This window comes from Myotis brandtii, unplaced genomic scaffold (assembly GCF_000412655.1).
Source record: "Myotis brandtii unplaced genomic scaffold, ASM41265v1 scaffold17, whole genome shotgun sequence".
NCBI classification, from domain to species: Eukaryota; Metazoa; Chordata; class Mammalia; order Chiroptera; family Vespertilionidae; genus Myotis; species Myotis brandtii.
The window spans coordinates 9,007,152-9,019,774 of NW_005356259.1; the positions used below are offsets into that span (position 1 = coordinate 9,007,152).

General features: G+C 46.0%; 1 protein-coding gene across 10 annotated transcripts in view; it reads left to right on the forward strand.

Annotated features, from left to right (window-relative positions):
• The window catches only part of JAZF1 (JAZF zinc finger 1), a 327,260-nt gene that overhangs the window by 272,628 nt on the left and 42,009 nt on the right, over positions 1-12,623 (forward strand). For all 10 annotated transcript variants that reach the window (XM_005862957.2, XM_014537006.1, XM_014537008.1 and 7 more), the window contains one exon: positions 12,337-12,533. In XM_005862957.2, the coding sequence (XP_005863019.1) occupies positions 12,337-12,533 (197 nt within the window). The remainder of the gene's footprint in view (positions 1-12,336; positions 12,534-12,623) is intronic.

The following is a 12,623-nucleotide window of genomic DNA, read 5'->3' on the forward strand; positions in this document are numbered from 1 at the left end:
CTAGATCAGTGGTTCTCAACCTTGGCTGCACATTTGAATCACCTGGGAATCTTTTTAAAATCCTGATTTCTGGGCCTCATCCTCCGGAAATTCAGGATGGACCGGCTCCCGGCAGTGGCCCCACCTCATAACAAAGAAACAGAATTTCCGGAGGATGAGGCCCAGAAATCAGGATTTTAAAAAGATTCCCAGGTGATTCTAATGTGCAGCCAAGGTTGAGAACCACTGCTCTAGAGGCACTGTGCATGCCATCCATGGCATAAACAAACCCCACCTGTTTGAGATCTCCTCTGACATTGAGTCCTCTAACATTAACCAGAGCCCTCCAGTGTGCCCCATACCCAGTGCTAGATTCACTTGGAGTCACTTGTCCTTCCTAAACGTTGACCACCACCCAGCCTACCTGGTCAGAAGAGCTCACTTCAGTAGACTGTCGTGGCAGCATCCGAGAAGTACTTTTGTCTGGGAACAGAGGCTTTGATCCCAGGCGTAGATATCTGTCTAAGTCAGTGGTTCCCAATGTGGGGCACACGCCCCACAGGGGGGCAATTTGATTTTTAAGGGGGGCAATTAGAGAATGAGTTATTAACAGTGAATTTTTCGCATTTTTTATGGTCCTAGGGCCTCATATACAGTATATAAATATATATTGCGACATATTTATGCATTTCAGTTCTCTATTATATGTTTTGAAACTTTATTTGCTGTTTTCTCATATCACTTCATGTTATTATTTTTTAAACAATTTCTTAGTGATTTCTTTCTCAGTACTTCAATTGTCCTTTCATTCTTTTATTTTTCTCTTTCATGGGTGCCATGTTTTTGGGAAGCTTGTTTAGACCAAGTTAATGGCCTTTTAGGCTTCCTCCACATGAATAGGAGTTTACTTTTTGAATAATAAGAATTATATGTCACGGGGGAGGGGGAGTGGCAATCAGGATTTTAGAGATACTTAGGTGGGACATGGCCAAAAAAAGGTTGGGAACCATTGATCTAAGTCCATCTGTGGACCGCATAGGTTTCACCCACAAATAACATCTTATGTGGGAATTACCAGTCAGATGGCTGTTGCATTTTTAACCTAGGTGGGAGTCAGGAGCATAAAGCCAACACAAGTGGAAATAACAAGACTGAGTGGCCTCCTGACATATGTGGGAATATTGCTGAGCCAAGTGCTTTTCATGTGTTTATCTAATAAAATCTTGACAAATCCCCATGGAAGTAGGTGTTAGGGTTACCTCTGTTTTGTAAATGAGAATCCCAAGACTAGAGAGGGTAAGCAATTTGTTCAAGCTCTAATACCTCGTAAGTCAGATGAGGAGTTTGTCTCTAGAACCTAGACTTTTAACTGCCAGACTGTGTTCAGAGCCGTTAATGATACTGGCACAAGAACTCCAGAGACTCTCAGTCTAATTTTTTTCTTGCGTTTTTAAACTTCTCCCAGCTTATGGGGAGAGTTAAGCATCATCTCATTAGCAGTTTACATGGAAACCTCAAATAACTCATTTAATTTACTTCCAGAGGAGGCAAAACAAGAAAAACTCAAAAGCTATTTGTAGGCTATACCACAAAACCTCATAAAATGCAACTTCTTTGTTTTGTTCATTGGTTTTTACACGGATGTCAAATTAACAATGAAAACCATGTGTAAGAAATGGCCAACATTATTCCTAATTAGATGAAAGCAGAAAGGGAATGGAAAGGATGATAGAGAGTTGCCAAAAAAGGGGTATTCCAGTTGGCCTCCAAACCAAAGATTTGTGGGTATAGTTTTCAGAAGTGGTTTTTCTTCTTGGCATTGACCATGAAAAAAAGACCCTGGTTTACTCTAGCTAGGCTAAAGTAAATCAAAATTAATTGCCTCACTGATAATTTATGCTGACCTGCGGCTTAAAATAGTGGTTGCTGGCATCTGAACCAGAGCTTTCATTAAGGTAGATTAACTATATCATTCCTTAGCTGTGAGCAAATGCCCGGTATTTATTGGGAATACACAAAGTCATGATATTCGGGAATGGGATTTTGTTCATTATTGCAGTTATTCCACTCCATGCACGAATTTCATATGAATGCTAAAATTCTGGAAAAGAGATTATTGGGTTAAAAAAAAAAAGTGATTCCAAAGTACTATTCACAGAATAGCTGCTAGTCTTTGAATGGTGCTGTTCATGAATGTGTTTCTGTTGGTCTGCAGTCCCCAAGTGGCCTGGTGGGGGGGTGGGGCCAGGGAACAGGAAGCACCCAGCATCTGCCCCTCTGTGTGCGCTTCCCTCAGGAGGACCCTGGCTACTCTCACCTCCCCCAGCTCTTGGAAAGCAGCAGCTACTGGATGTGGGTGCTTTTGTATTTGTCGTCTTTCAGTCAGCCCAGAACATTGCAAATGATTCCTCCTAAACATAATCGTTCCATTTTGGTCAACGTTCTTAAAACTCAATTTTTAGCTGCAGCAATGATAGAAAATGAAGTTGGATATTTTTAATAACTTGTATCTGGAGAATAATTATAAACAGTATATCATTATAAATATTTTACAATGTACAGAGGTGATTACAAAATAATGATAAAATTCTATATTGTAGTTTCTCTGCATCTCAAAGCTAATTTAAGTAAAATGCTTCCTGTCTTGTGCTATCTATATATATAAAAGCCTAAGCAACCGTTTCAACCAGACAACCGGCTGGTAGCTATGATGTGCACTGATCACCAGTGGGCAGACACTCAATGCAGGAGCTTCCCCCTGGTGGTCAGTGTGTTCCCACAGCCAATCTCCCACGGCCAGCCAACCTCCCACAGTCCCTTCCCCTGGCCAATTGGCCCCAATCACTGGCCAGGCTGAGGGACCCCACCCGTGCATGAATTCATGCACCGGGCCTCTAGTTATTATCATAATCTCAGAATGAAGAAGTCTTTCTCAAGAAAGGATTATTTTACTCCAAGATTATGTCTATCCTATATGTTTTAATCTTAATTGTTGAAAGTATTACATATGTCCCCGTCTTTCCCCCATTGAGCTTTTCTAGCCCAACCCCACCCCCGGCCAAATGATTTTCTTTTTAGTGAGAGACTAGTAATGGAAGATAGTGAGTAACCCAAAATTAATACTGTGTTCCTGGAGGAATTGATGAGCTTTGCTCCACCATCAAAGACATGAAAGGTGTAGGAACAGTGATTCCTATCACATCTTCATTCAGTTTGTCTCTTTGGACTGTGCAGATGACAGGTGGGGCTTGGAGAATGACAGAGGATTATCATAAAGGTAGTTAGGTGGTGGAAGACTCCATTTGTAGCCTGTTCCAGATGTGGTTCCTTCACTGGATCTAAAAAACACATCCCCTAGAATAGTATGTAGCTAGTAACCTGGGTAAATGTCTTCATACCTGTCAGTAAAGACCACCAGAGGTTCGATAAGGTGCACCACAGGCAATAAAAATTGGCAATCCAATGTTAGTTATTATCAGGCATTTTTAAGAGTTTTAGAATATCCAAGCTATAGTATACAGACAGTCCTCGGGTTACGTCAGACTTGACATACGTCATTTTGTGGTTACGTCGCCATCTCCCATTTATTTATAAAAAAAAGAAAGTTCCGTCATTTTGACATATGTACCTATGTGCTTTATGTTTTTTATTATTTATTTACCACAAGTAAAGGTCAGGAATTATCTTTCTTTTAAATTTTTTTTACTGTTTCACTTCATTACTGCTGTGTATGTGCGCCATGTGAGTGACGTAGGTGCTTATGTAGGTGGGTTCCAACTATGGCGAAAATCACGTTACGTTGTGCCGTAGGAACGGATCCCCGACGTAACCCGAGGACCTACTGTACTATAAAGAATCTAAATTAACTGTGGCTCCCCTTAAAAAAAGAAAAATAAAATATGATTGTCAAGAGAATAGATAAGACAAAGATCACCTCTTGTCTTTTTTTCTTACCCTCTTTTTTCTCGTCTCCCTGTCCCCAAAATAAAGTGAACATTTACAAGCAACCTTAGCTACAACATTTGATGTGAAATTGGCTTTCCCTCATGTTAGTTTATTCTATGCAAATTAGACCAGAACTATATCCTTTGGGGGTGGGGGGTGTCAGATATAAACTTAGTAAGGAAAGGATAAAAGAAAAAAAAATAATGCCTCAACACAAGAAATCTGTCAGTTTTGGTTTGGTACCCAAGCACAGCATTCGATTCATTGGCTGGGTACTTCACAAATTATGCCCACAACCCACGTGAATATCATGAAACTCACACAACATAAAAACCCTTCCAAGCTAAGTGTCAAGCTGATCTGATCAGACGCTGTGGGTTTTTCCTGGTGCTGCTTTTGGTTTTATTATTTAGCATTAAAATTTTAACAGCAACATGTTGAAAGAGGCTCAGCATTTCAGTGACACTGCAGAGATTTTATGGAGCTTCCAAACCCACCCCACAGGCCTCAGATCGTGAAGTCAAAAATAGCTGTTCCGGACAAGAAGTGAAACAGGATTGTTTGAAACATTACTAGAAACCTTCTGGAATCAGTGTTAACTTTTCTTCCGTCTCCTGAAAAGAAGAGCACTTATGAAGTTCCCACATCACCAGACAAAACCCCCGATGTCAACAACGGGGCGCAGACACGGGTTCCTCCCCTGGCCCTCTCGGGTCACGTTTCCCTGGCGAGCTGTTTTCACCAGATACCCGCTCAGCTCCGCTGTGGCTCTAAGTTGCTGCTAAAACAAGAAGACCCACCCCGTGAATTTATTAGCAGGTGTGCGTTCTGAAAGCCACCATTACGTTGAGACTTAGAGCAGCCAGACCCTCTGACATGTGGGCCACACATGAGCGCACACTGAAGTGGACCCATGGTTCCCACGGCCGTTCCCACAGCCTCTGTTCCAATGCCCTGTGGGTTGTTTTGCTTCCTCGCTGGCTTTCTGTCCATCCTCGCCCTGGGTTGCACGTAGTAGTAGTCGGAGGAGCCGAGAGCGATCCATCACGCACAGGTTGGACTCTACCGGGAAGATGGATTGTGTTCTGGAGCGAGGCGTTACCAGGTCTGGGAGTGCCCAGGATCTCACGGTCTACCAGCCAGCTCCCGGCAGCTTCCTTCAAAGGCTGTGTGGGTTGCACAAACTTGTTTTCACTGAAAAATGGCAATGCCCAAAGGGCCACTGAAAAAGCAGAGCCAAGCTTTTGAACTTGAGATGAAGCCGTAGGATGTGAAGCTTTGTGCAGAGGTCTGGCTGTGGACCACGGGGGAACCTGAGCAGCCTATGGGTCTCTCTGGTCGGGGCCAGGCCTGAACTGCACAGAGAAAACGCTTTCTGTCAGCTCGCTGCATGGACCGTCGCCTGTGGCCAGCCCTGCCCTAAAAGCCTTCTACAGTTTGGTTCTTCTTCTAAAAGTCAAGGCAAAGAAGTAAAGAAGAGGAGGTGTGTGGGTTTATAGATGGCCCCCAGCATGCTGTCCCCAAGGAGAGAACCTTCTGTCTGTATTCTAGCTGCTACAGCTGCCTTCCTGGGTTTCCTGTGCTTACAATGGTAGTTAATAAATGCATACAGAAGCAGGAAAGGTGGCTCTTTGCTTTCAGAACAGCCAAACTCATGAGGGCAGTATTTATCCTGCTACCCAGTGATTAAGCTCCGAAGAAACCAAATGGGTGATGTGAGTGTTGGAGATGAAACATTTGTGACTTAGGATTTCCAGAACAAGCATTGTGAGTATCCATCATGTAATAGGAACCTTACCTTTGTCAAGCATGACGTGCCAGGCCCTGTTCCAGGTGCTTCATGTGCATCAACTCAGTCTCCCCCCCAGCTCCAAGTCAGGCCCCGTGGTTGTCATCACGGAGAAGTGAGAAAGCTGAGGCACAGAAAGGTTAATAACATACCCAAGGTCACACAGCTGGAGAGCATAGAGCAGAGATTCAATTTATAGGATCTACCTCGAAAACCCACTGTCTCAACTGCTACGCGACTATTTCCAATCTGCAGGCCATGTCCTATTAGCAGGTCAAGAAATCAGTGCGATGGTCATGACCAGGAGAGTTTGTTAAAATGAAATAGACTAGGAAACTATCAGCTTATATCACATGCAGTAAGGATTGTTTAATGACATTTTGTTCCAGACGTTTACAGAAAATTCATCTTACCTTTGGGTCCACATAGGTTATGTAATTCACAAGTTGTCTGATTTCAGAAAGGTAATATGATACAAATACTTCACGTTACAAAACACTCCCTGCAGGGTTGGAGGCGCCCTCTGTAATCAAACACATTAATATTTGTGCCATGAAGCGTATAAATAGTCACAGTAAATGCAATAAATAAAGTTGAAAGTCGTTTGTAAGTAATTCATGTCAGGGTCTGTCTCCCAGTTTTACTGCCAAACTTATAAGAAAATAAGTTTAGTTTTAGAGCTTTGGAGATGTCAGAATTGCAATTGCAGACCTAATTCTATTCAGCTGTGTACAGCCTCCCACTAGGGAAACATCCTGTCTATTAAAGAGGTAATATGCAAATTGACCATCACTCCAACACACAAGATGGCCGCCCCCATGTGGACACAAGATGGCCTGCAGGAGAGGACAGTTGGGGGGGACCAGGCCTGCAGAAGAGGACAGTTGGGGGGGACCAGCCTGCAGGGGAGGGCAGTTGGGGGTGACCGGGCCGGCAGGAGAGGGCAGTTGGGGGTGACCAAGGGGAGGGCACTTGGGGGCGATCTGGCCAGCAGGGGGGTATTTCGGTGTCGATCAGGCTAGTAGGGGAGTGGTTAGGGGGTGATCAGGCTGGCAGGCAGAAGTGGTTAGGGGCAATCAGGCAGATAGGCAGGCGAGCAGTTGGGAGCCAGCAGTCCTGGATTGTGAGAGGGATGTCCCAGATTGGAGAGGGTGCAGGCTGGGCTGAGGGACGCACCCCCACCCTGCAGGAATTTTGTGCACCGAGCCTCTAGTTTCTTATAATGGGTTGAGGTAAAAAAAAAAAAAAAGTCTGGAAAACACTGCATGATACTATTGCTGGAATCATTTTCCATTGGAGGTGGGGAGGAATAGGAGTGATATATTCTCTATATCCATAAACCCAGCGTTTTAACAAGCAGAAAACCCACAGCCAGAATGGGGAGGGGTTCTTCCAAAGGCCACCACCTCTCCCTCCCAGAGCGAGACCTGCCACACAGCGCAGGCCCGGGCATCAAACGCCCTCACGGAGTCCTGTAATAGCCACCCAGCCACACCACACGTCTCAGAGTTTGGATTCTTCCCAGGTGTTTGTGAGAGAGACTCAGGTTTCGAGTGGTCACTTCCATCAGTGGCTTCCCCCAGCAGGACACAGGCCCAGGCCTCCGGCCACAGCGTGCGGGGCCAGTGGGAGCTCTGCCCAGGCTCCAGCGAGTTCCGTAAATTTCCCGAGTCTGTGGTTGACGCTGGTCTCCCCGGACCGGCAGTTGACATTTCCCCCTGTGGTGTTACATTTGTGTTTCCACCTTTAACATGTCGGACTGAATGAGCGTTGCGGTCTGAGGATTTCAGAGATTTATAACGGAGTCTTGAAAATTTACTTAAGGAATATGTACTTCCCCGAGCAATAACAAATATTACTACAAATGACCATATTAAATTAAAGTAACTTAGGCATTTCTGATTCCTAGGAAAGTTCAAATTAATCCTCGGCAGTCTCAGTTTCCAAACGAAAACACGGCTTTGCCCGGCCGCAGGTTCCCGGCGGTTAGTCAGCAGTGAATGAACCCTCAGGTGACGGGGTTTTTCCCTTAAGAATATTCAGTTTCCCCTTTTGTGGAAAAGCAATACTGGAAGGAAGAGACCCTGAAAAATCAGCCATAGTTGTATGTGGGAACCAGGAAACTTCAAAATTCTTTTTTCTATAAACTGAGATGGATTGTTTTTATAATTTTTAAAAAGAAAAGAAGCCTTTCTTATCCATTCTTAATTCCTTCCCTGACTAGTGAGGAGGCAAGGAGCCTGGCTCAAATGCTTTTTTTTTATTATTAAAAAAAAAAGTTAAAGTACTGGTCAGTGTTTGATAACTGACTCTCAGAGAGAGAGAAAGCCCTGATTTGTAATAATTGCCAATTTTCATGGTGCAATACTCCCTCCATGGCCAATGTCAAGCTACCACATGACGTCACAGGCAGAGTAGGGAAGAGAGAGCAGTCACGGTAGCCCACTATTAGGTAGTAATTCTACCAAACAGAAACCATACTAAAGGAAATAACCTCAACCACATAAATAATAGTAAAATGAAGTAAAATAATTAAGAACCAATAAGTTTTGAGTATTACTGCCTTTGTCTTTAATATACTTACTTTAATTACAAGGTCACATAATTTAAATTTTAATAGTTGGTGTTTCATTAAATTAACATAATTTAATTTTAGTGATGGGGGCTCACAAAATGCCTGAAAATGTAAGGTTTCACTCTCACAAGATGGTCTTGACAAAAACCTGTATCGATGGAATATTGCTTTGAAACTTTAGGGTTTAATGTGTCCAAAAGCAGGCAGAGTCCTGGTTGATAAGTGAAGGAGGAAGAGGAGCAGGGCAGCACAGCCAGCTCGGAGCTGGTGAGTTTCAGCCGCGCTCCCACGGCACGCATGTGCCCAGGCCTGTGCGTGCTCCCACCAACAGTAAATCATGCCACCATGGGTCGTGGCAGGGCAAGGTTGCCATGACTCATGGGCTAGCTGCAAGTTCATAGCCACCCATCCAGGACAGAAGGAAGGAGGTGGAGGGAGAGAAAGGCGGGCAGAGTGCTTCAGGGGTTTCATGTTTAGTGCTTTTAACACGGTGCCTCGTTCTCGTGGCTAGAAAGCACTCAGCAGACACATGGCAAAACAGATTGCCGTCCACAGCCAACCTAACGCGCTTGGAGGCTAAGGTGGGGGGTATGAGTGTGTTGTTGTGGTTATTTGTAGCTGTTGTTTTATATCTGTGCTTAGGAGAGCATTTATTTTACAATAAAAAGCATGAGCTGTTGATACTTTTTAACCAGAGTGAGAGAAGACATGGAGGGAACCCCCACCTTTGACGAGAGTTTGTCTGACGCTGCCTGTGACTGTCTGGGCTGGTGCCCAGTCGGTCAGCCATTGCATAGTCCACGCGACACAAGAGCCATGGACATGCAGCATGCCCTCAGGCAACCCGGAGTCGGGTAAGGGGTGGAGATAAAATCTCATTATAAAGCTTTCTGTAATGATAACAGCTCTGGGTGTTGAGCCACTTCCTGTGTGACAGGCAGCGAGGCCTCGCCACAGCCCCATGAGGTCAGCACTCCCACTGCCCTGGTCCCCAGCAGGCGGTCCTCTCACACCATGAACACTGAGACTCACAAGACGACCAGGGCCACAGTGGGCACTGGGTCTGTTCAGAGGGGTGGTGGGCAGAGTCACAGCTGACAGCCAGGCAGTGTCCGCCTCCGCGGAGTCCTGTGCAGGCAGTCTATTCAGATGAGAGTCAGATGGCCCTTGGCCAGGGGTGGGAGCTGCCCCGGTGGAAGAGGGGGTCGGGCTCTGTAACATTCCAGGAGCATGCTCCCGGCTCCCCACCGGGACGTGTCTGGGACAAGATCCCCATGCTCAGGAAGCCCAGGGTTCTGTCTTCCTATCAGTTCGCGTGGACTTCTCCTTCCTCCCGGTCTAGGTGTGATGGACCAGTCTTGGGTCAGTCTTATCCTGAGGAGCACAGTTGACGTATCTTAGCAGGGTACCCAAATTAACCAAAGATCAAATTCTCCTGCAGAAAGGGAACAGATGTATGTCAACCCTTCACCTATAATTGTTAGTCCCATTTCACAGGAAATAACGCTGAGGTTTAGAGAGGTTTCTCAGCTTGCCTCAATCACGTAGTCAGTAACCCAGCCGGGACTTGAACCCTGGCCCACTCCAAGTCCCATACTTTTCACCAAAATGTGAGATGTAGGTTTCTCATTCTCTCCCATAGCATATCTGTGTTTATCTGACTATTTGAAACAGGAACTTGAACTCCGACACAGAACTACTGGTCGTCCTGGAAGAAGCATAGGCCTGGCCTGTGGTTTTGCCCACACTGCTAACCCCATGTTGAGAAGCTCAGCACCAGCCGCTAGTAGGATAATAAAGACAGCACTAGCTCCTTGCTTTTCTCTGAGAGCCCACATTTTGAGTAGAAGTTTATGGAGAGGGGATAAAAAGGCAGGTTTAAGAGCAGCAGAGCCATCTGAAAAGAAACGAGTACCTGCTACCGGGTGCAAACAATTCTGCTTTGCGTTGTGCCTTTCTTTTTAAATCACCGCCATCCTGTAGCACCAATCCTAAGCGCTCAAGGCGAAGCATGTAGCTTTTACTGCAGTTCAGTTCTGCATATAAAATGCGGTTTATATATCTAGATTGTATTGCAGAAGCCATTCAAGAAATGTGCCATTCATGCTCCAAGTAGAAAAGTAAGCGCTTTAAGACACTGTAACGATACTGTAATATTGTTTCATTGGGTGTTTGATCAACTCTCAGCTTTTACCAGGCATCGGAACTATCTGTTGACGTCCCAAAGTTCAGAACGTGAGGAAGACAAATGTTAGGGAGTTTGGTAGGCAGGATGTGAAATGGGTTGAGTGAAACAGCATGTTTAAGTGCAGTGGAATTTATGATGAATTGTATTGAAATAGTCAAAACACAATTGATGGAGGGGGACAGGGTACGTAGAGGACTTGAGGGGGTTGGTTATGTTCTGTTTTTAGCCTGGGCAGTGGGCACAGGTGCCAGTTTTATTACCCAGATGCTTTCAAACACTCAGTTCACTAGGCTTGCCATTGCAATTTTCAAAAACGCAGTTGATAAAGTCTGCCTGCCAATAATACAGCCCAACTGGCATGGCTCAGTGGTTGAGCATCAACCTATGAACCAGGAAGTCACAGTTTGATTCCCAGTGAGGACACATGCCCGGGTTGTGGCCTCAATCACCAATGTGGGGCATGTAAGAGGCAGCCAATCAATGATTCTCTCCCATCATTGATGTTTCTAGCTCTCTCTTTCCTTTCCCTCTGAATTAAAAATATATTTTAAAAAATAACAATACAAAAAAGATATTTGCTCTTTAGGTAAGAGATATTTCATAGATTGTTTTGAATCTTATATTACACTAGAGGCTCAGTGCATGAAATTCATGCAAGGGGAGGGGGGTGACCCTCAGCCCGGCCTGCACCCTCTCCAATCCAGGACCCCTTGGGGGATGTCCGACTGCCAGTTTAGGAGACTGGCAGTCGGACATCCCTCTCACAATCTGGGACTGCTGGCTCCTAACCACTCGCCTGCCTGCCTGATTGCCCCTAATCGCTTCTGCCTACCAGCCTGTTCACACCCCAACTGCCCTCCTCTACCGGCCTGGTTGCTCCTAACTGCTCTCCCCTGCTGGCCTGGTCGCACCCAACTGCTCTCTCCTGCCAGCCATCCTGTGATGATGTGAGGATGGCCATCTTATGGCGGCTATCTGTGGCAGCCATCTTGTGATAACATCGCACGTGACGCCAGCTAGGCTTTTATTATATAGGATGAATTTATGAAATGTTAAGTTATACAATGAGGAAAGAACAGTTTGAATACCACTAACCTAAGAGGAGTGTTGAAAGAATAATTTTGAAGTTCCCAAGATGAAATTGTCAGGAAAGCCCACCTTTGCCTTTATGGGCAATAAAATCACAGCAGGAACAGATCCTCAGCAGTGCTCTTCCTCCTTGCACTGAGCTCATCCCTTCCTCTTGAATGTGCCTGGGCTGGCTGACTCGGTCATCCCGTAAACCCTCGCTGAATGGGCCTGCAGTGTGCTAGCAACCGCTGTGGGACTAGGCTCCTTCCTTTCAGCTAATGGCTGCGGAGACAAGGCCTTCCGTCAGTGAAAAACATTAAAAAGCCCGAAGGACAATATGAGAACCCAGAGTCAGACACAAGAATCAGTTTTCATGTGACCATGATGCTAACCTATCTACAAAGAGAGCCCTCTCTCCCTGGGCGTGGCTGGGAGCTTGAGAATGGGTGGGCTTTCCGCAGGTTGGAAGAGAGAGAGGACCTCCCAAGAGAGGACAGGGCTTGTCACTGACGCACTGCTGCGGGTGCAGGTGGAATCTGTATGTGAGTTTCCCACAAGGAGGGTTTGCCTAGGGAAGAAATGGGCCTGGCTTTGAGGGACCTTAAACCAACCAGCTAGCAGATGCTTTCATCGTGCAGGAAAACGGGTTCTGTTGTGAGCTTTGAGAGTGGGACAGACCTGTGAACAAGCCCCTATCCCAGGAGGGGGCATCTGTCAGACTCAGGGTAATTGTCACAGTCCTCCTGCTCTGTAAATGGCCCAGTCACTCACCTGCCGTTGTCCCTTCAGATTCATGACTGACGCTGCCCGGCGGGAGCAGGAGTCCCTCAAAAAGAAGATCCAGCCGAAGCTCTCACTGACCTTGTCCAGCTCCGTGTCTCGGGGGAATGTGTCCACGCCACCGCGCCACAGCAGTGGAAGCCTTACTCCCCCCGTGACCCCGCCCATCACGCCCTCCTCTTCATTCCGCAGCAGCACCCCGACAGGTGAGTGGCTTGGCTCTACCCATGGTGAAGAGTGAGTGTGAGTGTGTGTGTGTGTGATGTGTGCTGGGGGCCAGGGATAGGTGGTGATTC